At 50.7% G+C, this 23,789-nt stretch overlaps 1 protein-coding gene across 1 annotated transcript; it reads left to right on the top strand.

Annotated features, from left to right (window-relative positions):
• Positions 1-339: 339 nt before the first annotated feature.
• Positions 340-23,268, top strand: LOC135811264 (fibrillin-2-like). Its single transcript, XM_065324474.1, has 19 exons — positions 340-700; positions 2,176-2,352; positions 2,980-3,281; positions 3,874-4,017; positions 4,619-4,703; positions 5,726-5,758; positions 6,033-6,182; positions 6,903-7,008; positions 7,479-7,644; positions 8,002-8,092; positions 8,895-9,161; positions 10,035-10,178; positions 10,754-11,164; positions 11,428-11,776; positions 12,794-12,889; positions 13,387-13,551; positions 13,981-19,280; positions 20,392-20,586; positions 22,200-23,268. The coding sequence occupies exons 1-18, from the start codon at positions 613-615 to the stop codon at positions 20,574-20,576; spliced, it is 8,259 nt and encodes a 2,752-aa protein (XP_065180546.1). The 5' UTR covers positions 340-612; the 3' UTR covers positions 20,577-20,586; positions 22,200-23,268.
• The last annotated feature ends 521 nt before the right edge of the window (positions 23,269-23,789 follow it).

The following is a 23,789-nucleotide window of genomic DNA, read 5'->3' as shown; positions in this document are numbered from 1 at the left end:
GGTGGCATGCCAGTATTACCTTGTACAGTTTTTCCTCTTGGCCCAGTCAAATGTCAGTGTCAATTGCCAGTAACTACAGGCTGTGTGCAGGCTCAAACATTCCCATACATTTCGTGTCAATAAGTCCTCAAAGTTTTGTATGATCCTGTTCTTCGTATGGCTGCAAAATATCTGAAAAGACACTTAGAAGATTGACCGTAGCTTTGTCAAAAATTGAGATAATTCAGCTCTGTTTTTTGCATCGTTTTCTGCATGAAACCAGCTTTCTTCTGATGTTTAGAGCTCGGTTTGAGTAAAAAAAGCCATTTGGTCCCTTTTCTCATCACAGGGCTCAATTATTACTTCTTTGCCAGTTTGTTGGCGAATTTCTTGCTTCATGAATCTTTGAACCAGAAGGCTACAGAGAGTCCAAAGTCCATCTGGTCCATCTGGTCCATGGACTACGTAGTGAACCGGGATAGCTGATCCGTGCTAGCGCTCGCTTGAGTCAAAGGCGCGCTATGCGCTTAGTTTTCGTCGGGACGGGATCGGGTTTCTCTAGCGATTGTACCCAGCACGAGGAGGATCGAGACTGGTAGAGTCTACAGACAGTGCAGCGCAGAGCAGTAAGCAATGGACGCGGACAGCACTGCTACTCGTCGCAGCGGCTCGTTGAACTACATCTGGTTACTTGTCGGTGTATTATTCAGCGTTCAACAAGGTATGGGTATGATGAACATGATCATTACACTTTACAGAAGGACAATACTCATTAGCATGTTCCGAAGAGCTCCTACATAACGTTTTGAAAGCTCCTGCAAAATCTGGATGGTTCGTCAACTCATGCAATTTCCTCGCCCTGAGATGATCAACCTTCCCTTTGTTCGATCCGTTTTTGACCGACCTAATCTCTATGCATGGTATGTGTGTGTGTTTAGGTTGGTGGCTACACAACATGATTGCATAAGACACGCAGAGACATCCCTGACAGGCTTCATTTTGTATTGGCATAAGTACCGTACTGTATGCTCTGCCAACAGAGAACACTAGCAGTACATATACTAGTATTCTGAAGCTGGTACCACTCATGAACACATTATACCCTCGATAGGCATATTGCCTGGCTTTGGGTCATTTCATAAGAATAATAATAATAATACACACACCTCAGACCTCAGACCTGCCCATCGCGGAAGCGAGGATATTGAACAGCTATGTTAGACATAGCAACTTGTGCTGGGATTACACCATTCAACTGCTTGCAAGGCTGATGAATTGACCGCCACTATTTTTAGCCTGGTACACACACACACACACACACACACACACACACACACACACACACACACACACACACACACACACACACACACACACACACACACACACACACACACACACACACACACACACACACACATACACACACACGCACGCACCTCTCCCCCCTCCCCCCACACACACATACACACACATACATACACACACATACATACACACACCATGTACCAACACACACACACACACACACACACACACACACACACACACACACACACACACACACACACACACACGCACACACTGGCAAAAAAGGTGGGAGACCTGAGTATCCTATGCAGCTTTACCTGACATTTGACTTTCTCAGCTCCCTTTTCCTGTAAAGAAGGACGATCTGACTCTTTACGAACTCAGATGGTGAGCCAAGGAAAAAAATTGTAGCATGGAATGGGGGTTTCTTGCCGTGGAATGTCTCAGTACTCCTTGTCAGTTTTGTGCTAGATTGTGCATGTCTGACTGTTCAAAATCTGGTTTAGTTGGTGGACTCGATCGCATAACTTGTGCCCACAATTTCCATGTTACAAAGCTCTGACTCTTGTTATCTGTTCTGCTGTTTTTGTTTCATTCATTGTGTCCATGTTGTGTCCATGTTGTGTCCATGTTGTGCCCATGATGCTATGCCCATGTTGTGTCCATGCTATGCCAATGCTATGCCCATGATGCTATGCCCATGCTGTGTTCATACTGTGCCCATGCTGTGTTCATACCGTGTCCATATTGTGTACGTGTTGTGTGCGTGTTGTGTGCGTGTTGTGTCCATGCTGTGTTGTGTGCGTGTTGTGTCCATGCTGTGTTGTGTGCGTGTTGTGTGCATGCTGTGTTGTGTGCGTGTTGTGTCCATGCTGTGTTGTGCAGTAGTGAACGCTGCACTAACACCGTGTCTAGTAGGGTCGGTGTGCGGAGGGTGCGCATTGTCCACATCGCCGGGGGCAGTACATCGGATAGGTGGGACAGACGTGTGTTGTTCGAACTGCACCGTTTCACCGGTGGGAACTTCGACACGTCTGTGCGTCTGCAATAATATACCGAATGGTAAGGTCCCCGCAGTGGAACACAATTCCTGTCTGTTCACATGTAGACTGTGTTAAGTAACCCATGGATGCAGGAATTGAGTGGAGTTGGAACCAACATGGCCGACAGCATGTAACCCATAGACACATGAGGTTGAGTGGAGTTGCAACCCACATGGCCGACATCATGTGGCAGTCATGTGCTGAATGTCCAGCAACTCTATCCCCACGGCTTAGCCTCTATCCCCACGGCTTAGCCTCTACCTATGACAACGCCATGCACCTCCTACCCTCCACCACATGCACGCACACACGCACACACGCACACACGCACACACACACACACACACACACACACACACACACACACACACACACGCACACGGACGCACGCACGCATGCATGCACACACACACACACACACGTTTGCTTCTTGTAGATGAAATCTGGATAAGGCGATGGAAGCAGACACTAGTCATATCTGGCAACCAATTACAATGTACGCCATGGTGTCGGCTTCAAAACTGCTCAACACAGGTTTCCATCAGTTGACGAGGTAGCAGGACAAGAGAGGCGCAGGAGGCGCAGGTAAACCCGATCAGTGGTTATGTTGTATTGTTTCTTGCTCTGCGTCGTGTACAATCTTCAGGCTGTACCAATCCCAGGATAGTCACGTTTCAAAATGGCTGGCATAGCTTCACGCAAGCTCAACCACCACTGGATACATTCGACTGGCTTCTCACCAATGAAGAGACGTCGACTCTGGTCACTGGGCCCAAACATGACCACACCACGGGGACGGCGGGCGGCATATTCGCCTACATTGAGTCATCATCGCCACGGAAGCCTGGTGATCGCGCAACGATGATGTCACCGTCATATCGCATGACATCGTCGAGCAGTCCTGGCTTGTGCAGTGCAGTCTTCTGGTATAGCATGTTTGGGTCAGAGGTAAGAATACATGCACTAGTGATACTTGAAGTACAGTTGTGCTTGGTGAAATCCGACCCAACACGCATACTTATCGTCCTCAACTTGCACGCCCCTGACGGCCTGGAAGTGGCACGAATGCGGCCGGACATACACATGTACAAACACAATAATGTAATCAGAACGTGTCCAAGGCGCCAGCTCTGCACTTTGGATCGGATTTCACCAAGCGCAACCATACAATAATGCTTAGCCAATCCAGTGCGTAACTGGGCTTACTTCAGTGTATAGCGGTTATGCAATTTGAGACGCTTTGGCAAATGCACTAGCTCAAGCGAAACCATGGAAACCGCCGACTCGCGCTGTATACATAGAGCCTATATGCGGTTCCGATGACTCACCAAGATGATGTTACTCGCATAACCTCCATAACTGAACTTACCCAGTGTATATCTGAGAAGCCACATAAAATAGCCATACAATGACGGTTTAGTCCTCAAGGCGTGAAACTCGGAGTTGCAATTATTGTTTATTTATTTTGTTCCACCTTATTCGTAAAATAACCACACATGTGGTGAACATCACAGGGGTCTGCTGATTGTGGTGCTTGTAGATTGGCAGCTTGACCGTGCGTCTGCTACAACTGTCATCGACGAGTGGAGCAATGACATCACAGACAGTGTGGACACGGCAGGGAATGCAAGGCAGTGATTGGTTGGAAGCAAGGATACCCATGAGCACAAACAACACATTCCAGGTACAGGACATGCTGTAGTGTAGAGAATGGTGATGTGATACTGACATTACAATTTCTTGTAGACGTCAGGCTTCTCACAGATCATTCAACGTGTTCCTCCTCCTCCTGCTCCTCCTTCCCTCATCTTCCTCTTCCTCATACTTCTCTCCCTTTTCCTTCTCCTTCTCCTCCTCCTCCTCCTACTACTACTACTCCTCCTTCTCTCCCTCCTCCTTCTCTCTCCTCCTTCTCCCTCCTCCTTCTTCTCCTCCTCCCTCTTTCCCTCCCTCCCTCCTCCTCCTCCTCCTCCTCCTCCTCCTCCTCCTCCCTCCTCCTCCCTCCTCCTCCTCCTATTCCTCCCTCCTCCTCCTATTCCTCCCTCCTCCTCCTATTCCTCCCTCCTCCTCCTCCTCCTCCTCCTCCTCCTCCTCCTCCTGTCTTGCAACCCCCTGATCTACCATCACCAGACATGCACTGTCATTGGTAACATGGCTGCTGTGCATGCACATGTATCTACTGTACAGTTGCTGAGTCTTATCCATTGGTCACTGACACATTACTAGTTGTGGTAGCATTATATAACCATGCTACTCTGTCGTCTGGTTCTTTACTTGCACTCCAGCTGGCTTTCGATGGTGTCGTCGGCAGTGGAAAGTTTGGAGACATTGCAATCGACGACTTCTACTTCACATCAGAGTGCTGCTTGGGTAATGAACACCATGCTGTTGTGGGTCTATACAGTGCTTGTAAACACCTCCATCCCCCCCCCCCCCCGAACAGACTTTCAGCTGCACAAGAGGAATGAAACAGCTGCCAGTATTTCGCCATGTCCTGATGATGCCCAAAGGGTGAAATATTAGCAGTCCTCACATTCGTTTTGTGCAGCTGAGAGCCTGTTCAGGGAATGAAGGTGTTTACAAGTGCAAAGAAAGAGCTGCAGTGGAGTTGGAGAGTTCTTAGGAAACGGCAGTGCTGCTGTTAACATAGGTCATTCGTATAAACAGATAGTTGTGTTCATTGAGTGCATTGCATGCACGGCAGGGTTCTAACCAAAGGGACGTAGCGGGGCACTGTGCGCTCTTTCACCTGTTTTATTATTTCACCTTGTGATGTCCCCTCCTCCCTCTCCGAGTCATAACAGCTACCTTCACTTCCTTTCCCCAGGAGACTCCCTTCGATAGGCATCTATTTGCCTCTCAGGGAGAATGCTTGAAAATATAGTAATATCAAAAAATCAAAAACCTTTTGATCACACCCCTTTCAACAATAACCGTGCCACCATTCAGAGCGCGAGCGCTTCCTTGTTCTATGCATGATGGGTACACATCCTGGGTAGCTCTCAGACCAGTTCACTACGGTAGTACTGTCGACTGTCGTGCACATTGAAATGTGATAGGATGAACAGGGTCGGCGACCTTACTGCCTTAGCGCGTACATGCACTGTAGTTCACGTACATACTGTAAACATGGACCAGCAGTGCTCACGGCTGCCAGGCCAGCACCCGGCGTGGCCGCTTGACTTCTCAACGAATTTCACTGTCCACACCAGTAGCTTCCACCTCTAGTACATGGCCATACACAGCTCACACACTCGTACTGCTGGCAGGCGTGGACTCGTACTGCTGGCAGGCGTGGATGTTCAAATTTGACAGGCTTTGTCACGAGGGTACGGAGGTCTCAAATCTCAATACTGTGTCGTGTTTTGTTCTTCCTCTGATATGCTGCGCAGAAACTGTCATTCCTCCACCAGTCTTGCAACATGGTAAGGATTGACAGTTGATATATGAATGTTACTCGCTGTTGTCTGTGATCACAATGTCCTCGAGCAGGGCACGTTGAGCTGAATTGAATCATGCACTTTACCTATAGCTCTTCCTCAGCCGCATTGTACAATATTGATTTTTCTCTTCACATCGGTAACCCTCCCTGTCCCGGTTCCAGCTTTCCTTCACAACTGCCCGCTTTCTCTCACTCTCTCTCTCCCTCAATCCGGGGACCTTCACTCTGTGAATGCCTGTGTTCACATACATGTACAGTGTGCTTGGCCGGACTGGAGACATTTGAAGCGAATCACAACTACTTCACGCAGTCGCAGAACGACCAGTTCGACTGGTTCCGTGTGTCCGGCAGCACACCGACATCACAGACTGGACCGCTCATTGACAATACGGTGAAAACTGGCGCTGGTGAGTTTGTCATCAATTTCGCTTGTACTTGTGTCGTCTTTTTAAGAACTTTGAAGCTCCATTGCAGCTTTGTCATCTTTTCACTACACCTCCAACCCGCGACACACGAACAGCCCTGGACTACACCACGTACAACCATTGCTTGGATCGTGTATTGCGGATCGGAGGTGAAGTGAAAAGACTTGTGTTTCCTTCGTTGCCAGAATTTCCGTTTCCAATGGCTTGCTGATGTCCAGAGTACGCCCTGTTCATGATGGCCCGACTGTGGGAAGGTGTGCCAAGGATGTGAATGGGCCGGGTACAATGTTGAGATGAATGATAAAGAACACATCTGTGGTGAAGTGTCCAATGTGTTTGAGGTGGAGATTGGCTTGTGAACCACACCCGCAATCATCAGCCTATCTGCCTGTTTTGTATGGTAGATACAGTTGGAGCTCAGGGGTGTAGCTCGCACATATATTGTGTGGTGACCATATACCACCATAACTCCAGTCGCATCTTCACAGGGTTTTTTTACTATGTAGTACCTCTGCCGGCCATATGCTGGTGTGGTGACAGGAGTATGCTGACTACGACCTAGGCAATGAGTTACGCGTCTCGGGCTAAAGAGATCCAATACCACTCCCCTCCCGTCCCCTCTTTGTTGTTTAGCTCAATGGGTGATGAGTTGATATTTTATGACTGCAATGGTGATGTTCTTGCACTGTGATTCTGCCGTAGGTCACTTCATGTATGCGGAGGGTAATTACTTGCCAGCCAACACACAAGCCAGTCTTCTGTCAGCCATGTACATGACAACGTCAGCCAATATACCAAATCCTTGCAGGTATTTGATAATTATAATGTGTGTGTGTGTTTGTGTGTGTTTGTTTGTGTATGTGTGTGTGTGTGTGTGTGCGTGTGTGTGTGTGTGTGTGTGTGTGTGTGTGTGTGTGTGTGCGTGTGTGTGTGTGCGTGAGTGTGCGTGTGTGTATGTGCGTGTGTGTGTGTGTGTGTGTGTGTGTGTGTGTGTGTGTGTGCATGTGTGTGTGCATGTGTGTGTACGCCTAGCATGCACTAGCAATATCTCATTGCATGACGTGACAAGAATGTCACGGTTGTGATGGTGGCACACAGGTGTATCAGTTAGTGCAGCTGAACCGCTGGCTCTGGCTGAACCACTCTGCAACTATATAATGGCTGTAGCTCCCAAATACGGTATTACCTGTACTCTGTTTGGCGTGTGTTGAAAGCCTTTTACAGTCACTTGCTTATCTTGTTTTTCCTTACCCTCATTGTTGCCTTTTTCCGTTACAGTCTAATATTCTACCTTCACATGCAAGGTTCCAACATCGGTACACTCAACGTCAGTATCACACTGAACCAGACAACCAGTGTTATCTTCAGCAAGACGGGACATCAGGGCGATCAGTGGATGCCAGCAATAGTGGCCTTGCCTGCTTTCAACGGACAGACATTCCAGGTACAGTATGACTTGTGTTTGCCGGGTCTTGTACCAAGCCGAATCCTATCCTGTATTGATCAGACAAATTTGCATCAGTGCACCAAGGTGCAGTGGATCGAACGTGCATCCCTGGATCAAGCGGAGTCTTGTCATATCAGGACAGTTTCCGCTGCACCAAGCGGGGCGTTCGGTTAGGGCAGGTTTTATTGCACATGTACTGAGTAACTCCGTATGCACAGAAGTGTGATGATGGGTAGGGAAAAAGACTGACTTTTCCGTATTCATATGGGCACCCCTGTCTGTCTGTCTGTCTGTCCGTCTGTCATTTTGTTTGTTCTTTTGTTTGTCCCTTTGTTTGCATGCACACGCACACAGCTGATGTTCACAGTGATTGCACCCAACACATTGCAAGCTGGAAACGACATTGCCATTGACGACATTTCGTTCAGCTCAAGCTGCTGCCAAGGTACACGCTTCATACAATAGTGGAGGTTTGCTGTAGGAACTCTACCCCGGGTGCACCCCGGGTACACTCCTGGTACACCTCGGGTACACCCCGGGTACACCCCTGACGCACCCCTGGTACACCCCTGACACACCCCTGGTACACCCCTGGTATACCCTGGTACACCCCTGGTACACCCCTGGTACACTCCTGGTACACCCCGGGTACACCCCTGGCACACCCTGGTACACACATTCATCTTTAGCGTGGTATGTACGTGAAAGTAACGTGGTCACTAATCAAGCATAACACAGAATCACCTGGTGTGTAGCACAGTAAGCAGGAATGTAACAACATGCTAGCTGGAAATCAAAGTGTCTCAATTTCCGATACTTCGCTGCAACCAGTCTTGGCATATTGGACACGGCAGGGTGTTGGCATATTGGACACGGCAGGGTGTGGGCATATTGGACACGGCAGGGTGTGGGCATGCATGTGCCTGTTGATTCACTGTTCACCTTAGTAGGAGTAGGAGTGGTGCCGTTATGCTGGTGCTCACTACTCAACCTGCATGTTATCCAATGTGTAGCACTGTCTTCAGGTCCGGTGGAACCGGTCCGGTTGGTCAGGCCATGGTCGGACCAACTCTGTCATGTGTGTACATGTACCTGCCATATTGTACACACAGTATGAAAGGCTGGGGTGCCATATTGTACACAAAGTATGAAAGGATAGGGTATGGCCGAACCAATCAAAAACTGCTTCCGTCAGTCCTGGTCTTACATACGTACTTGTACCCGTCTTATGCCTCCTACACCTGCAGATGTGGATGAGTGTGCCGTGGGCGTGCACGACTGTCAGCAGAACGCCAACTGTACGAACACCATCGGGTCTTTCACGTGCCAGTGCAGGAGTGGGTACAGTGGGGATGGCAGAGTCACGCAGTGTGTGGACGTGGATGAGTGTCAGCAGGCACATACTGGTACTGGTACTGGCGGTGGTGGTGGTGGTACAGACACGACCGCCCTGTGCCCCGTCAATGCACTGTGTAACAATATGCCCGGCAGTTACTTCTGCTCATGTGAAGCAGGTGCGGACTGTTTTTGTTTTAAATTGTTTTTATGAAAGTGCACATGCCTACACAGAATAGAAGAGAATAGCGAAAACAAAAACATAGTGCACACTGCAAAGAGGGTGTAGGTGCTATAAAGCTCTGCAGGTGACACTATCTGGTCTGTCTGCACTGGCTGATCTGCCTGGCTTGCCTGGTCAAGCCTTGGCTGGCCCGCTTCTCGGCGAAATCGCCGTGACTGTTTCGATAGTGCAGTAGTCTTAGCAGGAAGTCGCATCACATTTGCAAGTTGGACCTTGCAACCAACATGCCTGCCAACCTTTGCAAACCTGAGATCGGCACAATGGCATACTGTACCTAGGTATGAAAATGTATACAATTGTAGCCGTGAGGTGTGCGGCAAATGTACTTAGGGTGCCTATTACCACCCTCGATATCGGGGACGGTAGCGGCCAAATCGAGGTGGTTGGCATGTAATACCTATGCCAGTCCTACATGCTTCACAAGGTAGTCAAATCAACTACGTAAGTCTACAAATATTCGGCGCATATTTATTTTCGGCTATTTTCGGCCTGGTCATGTTTGGCCGAAAATTTGTTTTCCAATGTCCCCTGTGGCAGTGTATGCAGGTGGCAGCAGTACAGGCTGAAAATGTGATGCGGCCGAAATGTGTTTTAGCCCGGGGAGGCCGAACATTTGATGCGACAGTCGGTCCATTGTTATTAGGCATCCCCTGTTTTGGTTTCTCCACTATAAATAAAAGAATACTACTACTCGAAGTACTATGCGGCCGAAATGTGTTTAAGCCCTGGGAGGACGAACTTTGAATGGGCCGAAAATATGTAGACTTACAGTAACAACATATTGTCTTCCTCTGGTTCTTCCCTGCAGGTTACCGTGCCAACAGTGCCCAGGACAACTGCACAAACGTTGACGAGTGCATGGAAATGCTGCACGGTTGCCATGACAATGCTACATGTACAGACGCGGAGCCGGGTTTCCTGTGTGCGTGCAATGAGGGCTACATGGGAAATGGTAAGTGGAGAACACAATATCAAGGGAGCGAGGGGAACAAGACTCAGTGTACTAGTATATGGCTTGTGCATAGGGTCTGTCACAGAAAATGCCTCGATTATGCTGAAATTTAAAACGTATGATCAGAGAGGAATGGTCGGAGAGGTATGGTCGGAGAGGAATGGTGTGAGAGGTATAGTCGGAGAGGAATGGTGTGAGAGGTATGGTCGGAGAGGAATGGTCGGAGAGGTATGGTCGGAGAGGAATGGTCGGAGAGGAATGGTCGGAGAGGAATGGTCGGAGAGGAATGGTCGGAGAGGTCTTCTCTGAGATAGTAATGAACTAAAAGGTATGGTCTCTGACTTGTCGAATACTGTCAAGCACCTGTGGACATTTTGCACTGCAATCTACCAACGTGGCTTGGTGCTATTTTTGTTGATATTCTCCAGTCCAGCATACACCGCCGCTGTGCATTGACAGACCGCCCTACTCATGTCCCAACCAACTCCTCCACCATTGCCCTTTATATACCGTATGAATCATGTCTAGCAGCATTCTGCTGTGTGTGTACTTGCCGTTCTTGTCCTATACTCTAGGTGTCCAGTGCCAAGATCGTGACGAATGTGCCACCGGCGGCCATGATTGCCATAGCAACGCCACCTGCCAGAACCAGCCGGGCGCGTACACGTGCTCCTGTCTCCCTGGCTACGCCGGTAACGGTACGGATTGCGACGACGTGGACGAATGTTTGATCAGTGGCAATGGTGGTGGTAGCAGCAGCAACGCCGATGGTGATGCATGCCAGGAGAACGCAATGTGCGTAAACTACGAAGGCGGATTCACGTGCGTCTGCGCGCAAGGCTTCGCGGAGAGCGTGCGCTCCGGAACCGCCGCCGAGTGTCTGGATTTGGATGAGTGTGCGTTGGGCGGCCATGATTGTCATGGCAACGCACTGTGTAACAACACTGCGGGTGGCTTTGACTGCAGCTGTGGGCGTGGATATGTTGGTGAGTGTACTGATGTGGAAGATACACAGGCAAGTGCTGGGGCACCACCGTACCACATGTGTGTGCGGTGCTTTGTAAACAAATGGTTGCTGGCTCAAGCCCCGTATAATCAGGTGTTCACGATGCTGTTAGCCTACCCGGTATGTAAATGCTGCAGTTATTAGGTCACCGGCGCTAGCCAAATTGTCTGCCATGGTTACCAGTATTGCTTGCTCTGACTCGGCTTTGCCTCCGGTACCACACCATGTGTGCGTTCTCTGCAGGCAATGGCACATCATGTACGGAGGTCAACGAATGTTTGAATCCCATCAGTGGCAGCCCATGCCATAACAATGCCATTTGTATGAATACCCCTGGTTCCTATGCATGTTCCTGCATTGGTGGTTACAATGGGGATGGACAATCGTGTGTCGACGACGACGAGTGCTTGGAGGGCGGCCATGATTGCCATGCCAATGCTGCCTGCCTGAACACGGCGGGCGGCTACGATTGTCGCTGCGCTAGCGGCTATGCGGGTAATGGCACGGACTGTGTGGATGTGGATGAGTGTGCGTCAGGCAGTCATAACTGTCACATGGTCGCTAGCTGTACAAACACTGCTGGATCATACAGGTAGGGTGAGGAGGAGAGTAAAACTCTCTATTGAGTCATTTCACCTTTGTGCTATTTAGTAAGTTTTTACACAAGCCATTGTGTTTCGCTTTCATTCATGCTTGTCCCACCTAGCATTCTTCTGCCCTTCTCCATTTCCTCTTTTCCCATGATATTGGTGCTTCTACGAGTTCACTATGAAGCCGAGTCTTCAGGTCGGCCGAGTGCACTACAAGACTGAGTGTAGTTGGTAGGTCTCACTAACCGGTAACCGGCTTTGCTCCTCCTTTCTAACCAGATTAGAGCTCATGGGCACTTGTAGAGAAAACAAAAAATAAATCAGTGCCATAGCGACAAAAATGAAAAACGTCACGGTACAAGAAATTAGATAAATTTACAACCAAGGTGGGAAAATGTGCCAAGATGAAACTAACAAGCAGAGAACTACTTATCTGAACTTTCCAGTCCAGTAACGTTAAAGTTCGGGACCTCGTAATCATGAATGATGTAAACTGCATTCAGCAGTCTGTTCACATCACGCGGCTTGCATGCAAACACGCGGCTGTTATTCAAGTCAGACTGTCATACAATGGTGTACAGTCAGACCTCGCTTATCCAGTCCTCTTTTATCCGGATCCCTTGCCATCCGCAAGAAAATCGTTGATTACCGATTTACAGCATATCTAGTGCATACATACTGTATGTGTGTTCAAGGTCTCACTGTGCTGTACACTGACTAATGACTATAGAGATTTCGAGATTACATCATCGGTTACTATTAGATGCTATGGCAAAGCCGTAGCACAGCCATGCACTAGCTCAAGTGAGTGCATCAGCGTGTGTGTTTGTACGTGTGTGTGTGTGTGTTTGTGTGTACGTACATGTGTGTGTGTGCGTTTGTGTTTGTGTGTACGTACATGTGTGTGTGTGTGTGTGTGTGTGTGTGTGTGTGTGTGTGTGTGTGTGTGTGTGTGTGTGTGTGTGTGTGTGTGTGTGTGTGTGTGTGTGTGTGTATGTGTATGTGCACACCCAATTCAGTTGTTCCTGCACCCCAGGCTACTCAGGTGATGGTTTACAGTGTGCTGATGTTGATGAGTGCTCCACGGCTATGCATGACTGTGATGTGTTTGCCAGGTAAGCAGGGACGTGTCAGGGACGTGTCACGGGGTACAATGGGGCACATTTCAAATACTAGTAGATGCCATACCGTAATGTCGCGTATAAAAGCAGGTGCTTACGACCGTTTAAGCCGGGATTCGAACCATGCTTCTATTCAAGTTATGCTTCTCTTCAAAACATGCTTCTACGTCAACATCATCAGTCTACACTGTGCAGTACATACTGCCACGCATGTACGTGTATATGTACTTTGCAGAGAGCGGCTTCTATTCAAATCGTGCTGCTGTGTCACGGCGCGCTTAGAAAAATCAGCTTCTATTCGAGTCATGCTTCTATGCTGGTCATGCATCTATACAGGTCATGCTTTTATACGGGTCATGCTTTTATACGCGACACTACAGTATTCATGGGATCGGGTATAATTGACCAGCAGCGCTGCTGCACTTGTGGTGTTGAAAGCATGTGCAGGTGCACTGATGTATCTTTGCTTGTACACTGTTCTCTGCTCACAGCTGCCGAAACACGCCGGGAAACTTCGAATGCATGTGCATAACTGGTTTCCTTGGTAACGGAACGAACTGTCAGGACGCGGACGAGTGTGCTACTGGTGTGCACAATTGCCATGGCGACGCAGTGTGCTCCAATGTGGAGGGAGCATTCTCCTGCAAGTGTCTCATGTAAGTGTGTCACCCTCTACAGTGCTCAGTGCTCAATGAAATCCAGTCGTGTCACTCAAGTGTGCGCCTTGCACCATTTCGCAGCCCAGTGTTGGCAGGTCTAGGGCTGCGCAACGCCCGACGCGTTCTTGAATGACGCGGCTGGATTTCATTGAGCAGCACTGGGTTTTTTGCACTGTGAAAAGATTACGAATTGTTTCTCAACTCACACTGATGCACTGCATGCACTCTGCTCTGCTCTCTGTTGTTTTCCCATGTCTCTGGCCACTCTCATTCCAGTGGTTTCACAGGCGATGGACTGCTGAGTGCTTTCTGTTGTGTTCCCCATGTCTCTGACCACCACTCTCATAACAGTGGTTTCACAGGCGATGGATTGCTGAGTGCTTTCTGTTGTGTTCCCCATGTCTCTGACCACCACTCTCATTACAGTGGGTTCACAGGTGATGGACTGCTGTGTGCGGACATCAATGAATGCCTCGACCTCGCGCCCGGATCACCACCCCGTTGCCATGTCAACAACGGGCAGTGCACAAACACGGCCGGTTCGTATCGCTGCTCTTGCCTGCCTGGTTACCATGGTGACGGTGTGAACTGCTCCGACATCGACGAATGTGTGGGCTCAGACCGAGGCGGTTGCCATGACAATGCCGAATGTCTGAACACCGCTGGTGCCCATATGTGCACGTGCAATGCCGGATATACGGGTGATGGTTTTCAGTGCACGGATCTGAACGAATGTGCGATAAACACGCACCTGTGCGACGCAAACGCCGATTGCACCAACAGCCCTCCTGGGTCGCACTCGTGCAGCTGCCACTTTGGTTACCTTGGCAACGGTACGACGTGTCGGGATGCCAACGAGTGTGTCCAGTGCAGCCCGTCCGAGTCCTGCGGCAACGGAACCGACGGCAGCCATGATTGTCATAGCAACGCCGTCTGCATCAATGCGCCTGGATCGTATGCATGCCAGTGTATCGCAGGATACACGGGCACTGGGCAGCAGTGCAGTGAGATTGACGAATGCATGCTGAACACGCATGCGTGCCATGCACGCGCATTCTGCTTGAACCAACCGCCGGGCAGCTACGACTGTGTGTGCGCGGCGGGGTTCGTCGGCGACGGGTTCGGCTGCGCGGATCGGGACGAATGTGCTGCGGGAACGCATGCGTGTCACGCCAACGCCACCTGTCTCAATACTCCGGGGAGTTATAACTGCAGCTGTGTCACGGGATTTCAAGGCGGTGGGTTAGCTTGTTCTGACATTGATGAATGTCATCGGCAGACTGCCCGTTGTCAAGACAACGCCGTATGCATCAACTCTGTCGGATCGTTTCGCTGCCAGTGCTCGTCTGGTTTCGACCGGCACGCTACCAACGCGTCGGCGTGCGTTGATCAGAACGAATGCCTGACACGCACACACGTGTGCCATAGCGACGCGGCGTGCACGAACACGGACGGCGGGTACGTGTGCACGTGCAACTCCGGCCTGACGGGCAACGGCTCCAGCTGCGCGGATGTTGACGAGTGTACAACAGGAGTAAGCACCCTGCCTGATGCCAATGGTACAACACAGGTATCTGCGTGTCATGCTAATGCTGAATGCACAAACGTGTACGCATCGTATTCATGCCAATGCTCACAAGGGTACAGCGGTGATGGCCGGCGGTCATGCTCGGATATTGACGAATGTCTACTCTCGCCGTGCCATCGCCATGCCAACTGTCGTAACGCGCCCGGTTCGTACCGGTGCACTTGCTCGGCTGGTTTCCATGGTAACGGAGCCGAGTGCAACGATACCGACGAATGCCGTATGATGTCGTCGTCCGCGTCCCCGCCGTGTATGGCAAACGCCGACTGTCTCAACACCGTCGGTGGGTATAATTGTACGTGCATGACGGGGTATGTGGAAGTATTAATGTCCGGTATCGGCGACGATGGCGATGGATCGGCTCGTTTGCCGAACAGCACAGAGTGTATGGACATTGATGAATGCATGACATCATCGCCATGTGATAGCAACGCCACGTGTTCCAACAGCGGCGGTAGTTTTACATGCACCTGCCACTCTGGCTATACAGGCAATGGCTTTCTCTGTCAGGATATCAATGAGTGTATGCCATCGACATCGTCGCCATTGTTTGAAACACTAGCATGTGCTAGGGGGGCCGATTGCACGAACTTGCTGGGGGCGTTCTCCTGCAGCTGTCGCCGTGGATACAGCGGCGATGGTTTTCACAACTGCACAGATATAAACGAATGCATGCCCGGTACGTGCAACACGAATGCCGTCTGCACCAACGTACAGGGTAGTTTTCTCTGTTCGTGCTTGCCTGGCTACCAGGGAGATGGATTCACTTGTCAGGACCAGAATGAATGCTTCACGCCTGGGCAGTGCACGGCTGCTAACTCACACTGCGTGAACATCATAGGCTCCTACCGTTGTGAGTGTTTGAATGGTTACCGTGGCGACGGTGTGACGAACTGCTCGGATGCCGACGAGTGTGCTGTGGCGAACGGCGGTTGCAGTTTGTCTGCCGCGACGTGTACAAACAATCCAGGATCGTATGTGTGTCAGTGCAACACTGGGTATACAGGTGATGGTCTGCAATGCATGGCCGTACAGCACTGTCAACTGGGACTGGACGATTGCAGTCCCAATGCCACCTGCACAAACTCACCGCCCGCCTGGGACTGCACCTGCGACGCAGGTTTTCACGGAAACGGGACCCACTGTCAGGACCTGGACGAGTGTGCCGCCGTCGACGCCGGCGGCAGCCGTGTTTGCCATGGCAACGCGTCGTGTCGGAACACGGCTGGTAGTTACGAGTGTACGTGTCTTGCGGGATTTGGCGGTGATGGTGTATTGCAATGCAGTGATATCAATGAATGTACTTCTGTGTTCTGTGGCGCCAATACCGTCTGTCACAACACACTGGGTTCGTTTGACTGCGCGTGTTCGCAGGGTTATGAGCTTACTACTGGGAACATACCCACTACAACTCTCCCAAGCAGTGGTGATGCTGACACGGTGAGACACAACATCACGTGTGTCGATCAAGACGAGTGCGAAAGCACCGGTGGTGCGCTGCACGACTGTTCGCAGAACGCCGTGTGTGCAAACACCATCGGTAGCTACGCGTGTGCCTGCCAGGTCGGATTCTCTGGGAACGGCACATCGTGCGCGCAAATCAACGAATGTCTCCAAGCACCGCCAGTGTGCCACGATGATGCCACATGCACAGATGTCATCGGCTCCTACGCGTGCGCGTGCAACCCTCGTTTCCATGGCAACGGAACAGTCTGCGAAGACGTGAACGAGTGTGAAAACGCATCGCTTCACGGTTGTCATGCCGACGCTAACTGCTTCAACACGCATGGCTCGCACCGCTGTGAATGCCGGCTGGGCTTCTACGGTTTGGGCGAGGTGTGCTTCGATGCTAACGAATGTCTGGAAGGCACATTTGAGTGCAGTCCGTCGGCGCACTGTGTGAATACGATAGGTGCGTACAACTGCTCGTGTTTCCGTGGTTACGCAGGCAATGGTACCTACTGTATTAACGTGGATGAATGTCTCGCCTCGCAGCAGTCAACCAATGACAGCACTGCTGCTATGACAATGACGGCGGCGGACCTCTGTGATGCGAATGCGGCGTGTGTGGACACTCCGGGTAGCTATCAGTGTGTGTGCCGCGACGGCTGGACGGGAGACGGTCTTCAGTGCGCCGACATTGCCGAGTGCCTCACCGGGGCGCACAACTGCAGCGCCATGGCAACCTGCAGTGACGTCCCCGGCGGCTTCCGGTGTGCTTGTCTCCATGGTTACGCGGGCGACGGCGTCCACTGCGGCAACGTGGACGAGTGTCGGGACGGCAGCCATAATTGCCATGACAACGCCACGTGCACGGACTCCCTCGGCGGCCATGTGTGCGTGTGCAGGGCGGGACACACAGGCAATGGGACTCACTGTGATGATTTGAACGAGTGCGAGGATGACACGAGGGCGCTGCACGGGTGCGATGCCAACGCCACCTGCTACAATGCCCACGGCACATACAGCTGTCTGTGTAACTCTGGTTACCGTGGCGACGGGTTTACGTGCCGGGATGATGACGAGTGTATACAGTCACCGTGCTCCGTGTTTGCAACATGCCAGAACTCCGTCGGCTCATTCACCTGCAGCTGTGATAGCGGCTTCTCCGGTAATGGATTCCTCTGCCAGGACGAGAACGAGTGTCTACTCGGCTCACACAATTGCCACCAGCACGCCGTGTGCACGAACACTGTCGGTGGATTCGGCTGCGGTTGCACGGCGGGATTTAGCGGCAATGGCGTCTCGTGCGAAGATATCAACGAGTGTGGAATCCAGAGCTTGAACAGTTGTCATGCCGACGCCGTCTGCGTAAATCTCAACGGCAGTCACGCTTGTCGCTGTGGCTCGGGGCTAACCGGCACGGGAGTGGTCTGCGTGGATATTGACGAATGTGACAATGGACAGAGTCGGTGTACAGCGCCGGCCCTGTGCAACAACACCTATGCTAACTACCAGTGTTTGTGCCCTGTTGGGTACCAGCAAGCCGATGCCTTCTCCTGTCAGGACAGGGATGAGTGTGCTACGCCACAGCTGAACAATTGCCACACGGGGCTCGCCAATTGTACTAACACCGCTGGCTCGTACTTCTGCACTTGTCTGCCCGGTTACCAGGGCAACCAGACCCACTGCTCGGACGTGGACGAGTGTGCGCTGGGCGTGCACGACTGCGCTGCCATGGCGACGTGCAGCAACATGGCGCCCGGCTACATGTGCACATGCCAGGCTGGCTATAGCGGTGACGGACGTCGGTGTGCGAACGTCAACGAATGCTCCGCGGGCAGCCATGTTTGTCATGACGACGCCAGGTGCACGGACACGCTGGGTGGGCACGTGTGCGTGTGTGCCGAAGGTTTCCAAGGTAACGGGACGCACTGCTCCAACGTTGACGAATGTGCGGACGCGAGTCTGAACGATTGTGACGTGAACGCCGACTGCTCGGACACTCCGGGTTCGTTTGTGTGTCAATGTCGTGTAGGATTCTTCGGCAATGGCACGGCATGTACAGATCAAGATGAATGTCTTCAGTTGCCGTGTGATAGCAAGGCCAACTGCTCCAATACCGTTGGGTCGTTCCAATGTCAGTGTGAAAGTGGTTACACGGGGAGCGGCCTGCAATGCTCCGATTTTGACGAGTGCCGGGCCGGCAGCCATGTTTGCCATGACAACGCCACCTGCGTCAACAGCGTTGGCTCGCACCTGTGCTTCTGCCGGCTGGGTTACTATGGTGATGGTGTGGCAGAGTGTCGGGACCTGGACGAGTGTGTGGCAGCGCTACATGACTGCCATCCGCTGGCCAGCTGCACGAATACGTTTGGGAGCTTTGAGTGCGAGTGTAGCCGAGGGTTCCAGGGCTCCGGCACGAACTGCTCGGACATAAACGAGTGCGCTACGAGTACGAGTGCCCAGCTGCACAACTGCAGCGCGCTGGCCGTGTGTCAGAACACCGTGGGCGCGTACGCCTGCTTCTGCCGCTCTCCTGGTTACCAGGGCGACGGGTTTGAATGCCATGATGTGGACGAGTGCGAGCGGAACAGCAGCGACTGCGCGGTGAACGCAACGGCACACTGCATCAACACCAATGGGTCGTTCCTGTGTACGTGTCGCAGTGGGTACTCTGGTGATGGCAGGATATGTGAAGGTGAGCAACAATTTAAAACTGTACTGCACTGTAAAGGTGTGTTCACAACTGGCGCGTGGACGCAGTAAGCTTGCGGTTCATGCGTGCCTAAATGCGCGCTCAGGCTTTCACAAAAATCAGGAATCCAAGTCGTATTTAACGCGTGCGACACCTTCGAGTACTAATTTGTTGACCCCGCCAGTCAAAGTGACTGGCATGTACGCTGGTACGCGCCTGATACGCGCTGAAAATTCCAACATGTTGGAATTTCCATTTCGGTGCGTTTCCGTACGCAAAATACGCACAAACGCGTGGTTTCACGCGTACACGCGCCAGTTGTGAACACAGCTTTTAAGAGTTAAACATGGCACAAAGTCTAGCGTTTTGACGAGAATTCATCGTTGACTCCAGAAACGTTACACGTGTGTTATTCCTTCTCTCCTCTGTACTGGAGAATTAGAAGACAGGTGCGTGGTGGCAGGGTCGTTACCCACTATTATTAATTTTGTAAAGTGAGAACATCTTGCACTGAATCGCTAAACTCATCACACTTTCAACTCTTACAGTATTGGATTTCTTTCTTCAATTATAGCGTACTGACCAGTGAAATCTAACTCACGAATAAAAGAATGCCGGGTGCTATTATGCCATCCTACATAGTAGGACACGCAATGAACGGCATGGGCTGTGTGACAATAACTGATCGACAAGCACTGTTCATTAGAACGCTACTCCGTTCATGAGATGGGATCTCACAGCGGGCCAGCTTGCATCATGACTTGTATTGTGCAAAGTCGATTGTTCACCCAGCAGCGGTGGGAAGAGAGATTGTATTGTTTACTGGTTGCTATCACCGCCTCTGCTGATGGGCATGACTAGTTTTAAAAGGCAGGGGCATCGGACACTCTATGGTTATGACCGTACCACTTGTTGCCCCCAGGTACCCCATGAATCAATCCAAAGCACTGATTTGGACTCTAAATTTGGAAATGTTCAGCAGAGCCAGCCCTCCCAATAAGTAAAACTGTACCTCATATGGCTGACCTTACCACCCTAAATTACCTTCCGACGCCCCTGTAAGGTGTTTCTGTACGTGTGTATGTGTGTGTACCTATAATATGCTTGTGTATAGCTCTGCCCACCACCCCACCACCGCCCATACCGTGCAGCACAGTGTACACGGATACGTACACACAACACACGCAGGACTCTCAAGAGTACACACGCCAGTCAACACGCTGGAGTGAGCTGATAGCGGCTTATCAGAACATCACAGCAACCAGCACGGACACCGCCACCACAGCAGCCGAGCCATAGCCCAGCCTAGGTGAGTGAAAGAATCCAACCACCTTGAGAGGTGGGGTGGTGATGTGTTGGGACATGCATGTGTATACGTGTGTGTGGGGGTGGGGGGGGGTGTATGTGTGCACGCGCGTGTGTGCGTGTACATGTGTGCGTGTGTGTGTGTGTTGGTTTGCCGTTCAGATCTCTGTACAAAACTAACACTGTTAATTAACTTTCATTGTTTGCCACTGCACACAATGCTTACTGGTATGCAACTGCAGCAATAATCTCAGTCACTTGACCTCTGTGATAGCCAGTGTAGTCTTGCCCCCCCCCCCCCCCCCCACACACACACACACATCCTCAGTGTGCATGGAGCACTGTTTGTCATGGTGAGATTGTGCGCATGTGTTGTCAGGATCTTGTGCTTGTGTGCGGTCTGGATTGGACGTTTAAAGGGGAAGTGCATCGATTTTTCGAGTATGGTCCAGAAGAAAGACAATTTGATATTGGTTCGAATGGCATATCTCTAGCTTCCATACAATAAGCCAAACTTGCCAAATGGCCAATTGTATACTCACGTTGCCATAGCGACCAGCGCAGTGATGACGTACGAAAGGCTTAGCTCCACCACAGAGAAGGTCGATCACTGCAGAATTTGGTCATTTTCAATTGGTTTATTGTATTCACGAAATGAAAGAAGGGCTGTGTTCAATGCTGTTAGTGCAGTGAACTGTTTGTTAGTAGTCCTCTCGGTTGTGTACTGGGACGTGACACCGACAGGAGAAAGCTGGAGTGCGGAGACACCAGCAGACAAGCGAAAATAGTGACGAACAAAATGCTGAAATCTTGGTTGGGACAAATCAGACGTTCAGCATTTCCCCCAACCAAGGACCATGCCGCTTGCTCTTTCCACTTCCTGAAGATGAATGTGATGCTTCCTGGCGACTCTCCTATCTCTCGTAACATCTTCTGAAGCCAGGTGAGACGACGGGTGGTGGAGATTGACGAATGAAATAATGTCGTAGGTTTGAAAGTTTAGGAGCTGCATCTGCGCCTTGATCCTTGAAGGGTGGTGGCGTTCCTACGGATGCGGAAAACCCGGCTTCCAGCCGAGTCTCACGCGAACCGTGAATTTTTTTTTTTTTTGAAAGTTTGCTGAAAATGTCTCAGGAGAGATGGCGAATTCCAAGCATCTTGTCCTGGAGGAAACCATTTCCTAGGCACAGTCAGCCTAGGGAAATGCATGAGAAGGGCGATAAATAGTTCACGGCACTAACAGCATTGAACACAGCACTTCTTTCACATCGTGAATACAATAAGAAAATTGAAAATGACCAATTTCTGCAGTGATCGACCTTCTCTGTGGAGGAGCTAAGCCTTTCATACGTCATCACTGCGCTGGTCGCTATGGCAACATGAGCATACAATTGGCGATTTGGCAAGTTTGGCTTATCGTATGGAAGCGAGAGATATGCCATTTGAACCGATATCAAATTGTCTTTTTTCTGGACCCTACTCGAAAAATCGATGCACTTCCCCTTTAACCACTGGAGTGGTGTAATTGTTCCCCTTGCAGTGAGAGAGACTCTATGTATGAGAGGTGAGCATCAGTGTTGTGTTGGGTTCTTCTATGCTGTGTCGCTTCCTGTCCAGTTCATTCAAGTTCTGACTCACCTTAGACTTAGTGGAAAGCTGTCAAGCTCAGTTGCTGCTTTCTGTGCTCGTCGAGAGTGCTCAGTCCCCGCACACTCTCCCCCGAGGCCATTGGCTGTGAGCAGCTACAGGGCATTGCAAGCATACTCAAACATCACCCGCCGCATTGCGCTCTACCTCTGGAGTGTATGTGTATGGCACCGTGATCACAGTCACTCACACACAGACACATTGTAACCATGCCAACATAGCCGTTGCCCAGGCGATGACGAAGGCTACACGGCCGTGCACGCAGTGCGTTCTGCTTGCGTTGCATTCGTATACGGGCAATGCCACTTCTTTCCCTTCCCATATATGGACCTCTGTACTTGACCACTGAGCCGGGCATGGTACGTTGTGTGCTGGCCTAGCGCTATAGCAAGTACTTTGGCCTTTGGCCGATGATGACAATGCACGCATGCATGCATGCTGTACAATGCTGTACAGCGCAGTGCGTGCTGCAGATGCATGGCATGCGTTGCTGTACAGCGCAGTGCGTGCTGCAGATGCATGGCATGCGTTGCTGTACAGCGCAGTGCGTGCTGCAGATGCATGGCATGCGTTGCTGTACAGCGCAGTGCGTGCTGCAGATGCATGGCATGCGTTGCTGTACAGCGCAGTGCGTGCTGCAGATGCATGGCATGCCCTGGTGTACAGTGTTGTACAGTGCTGTGAAGCTCAGCTAGCCATGCATGCATGCAGTGTCAGTAGCACCGTGCATTCATGCCATCTGTTACGCTGTTGATGCCTGTGTGACCTACTCCAGAGTTATTAATTTTGACACAGACCACTTGATATAAACTATTTCTCGTTTGCATCTTTCCCTCGAACCAACGAAAAAACTACTTGATCTTTCATTTCTTAGTGACAGCACATAGTAATGACTATGTGTCATGATGTAATGTGCACATCAGAGTGCTCTTATTTTTTATTTTTTATTCTTACTCTACAGTCTACTAGGGAATTCCCCCAACAGCCGTCATCGCCTTTTTTCTCAGGGAACCCTAAGAAAGTCTTGATGGAGAGTAGACCTTGATCATCATCTTATTGAGATTCAATTCCATTCAAACTCCTATCACTGCACAATACCCCGCCGGCTAGGACAGGCACCAGCTGGTGATTACGGCTAGAGTCCCTTCTGATGGACTCTAGCATACAAACCAAGTGGGAGTAGTAAAATAGAACTTGAAAGGGAGAGAGTCAGACTTCAGGATGAACTCATCACATCACACACACACACACACGCGCGCGCGCGCGCGCACACACACACACACACACAAACACACACACACACACGTTGCCAGTCAGTTGGACTAGCAAGTAGGCTTGGAACTGGGCACAGCCCGATTTTGCTAGCAATTCTGCGAGCAAAATATTGAAGAATTTTGTCGGGAGAATTTGCTGGCAAAACGGAGCCGAAAATATCGGTATGTTCGCTGGAAATTGGATGATTTTATACTTACCTGGTACACAGTGCATGTGACTCATTTTCGCACAGTTTGCCAACACACGACTCACTTTTTTCTCATTTTGCTCACACGTGATCCACTT

This window comes from Sycon ciliatum, chromosome 3 (assembly GCF_964019385.1).
Source record: "Sycon ciliatum chromosome 3, ocSycCili1.1, whole genome shotgun sequence".
NCBI lineage: Eukaryota > Metazoa > Porifera > Calcarea > Leucosolenida > Sycettidae > Sycon > Sycon ciliatum.
Note: the sequence above shows the minus strand (reverse complement) of the source record. Positions and strands in the feature narration are given on the sequence as shown.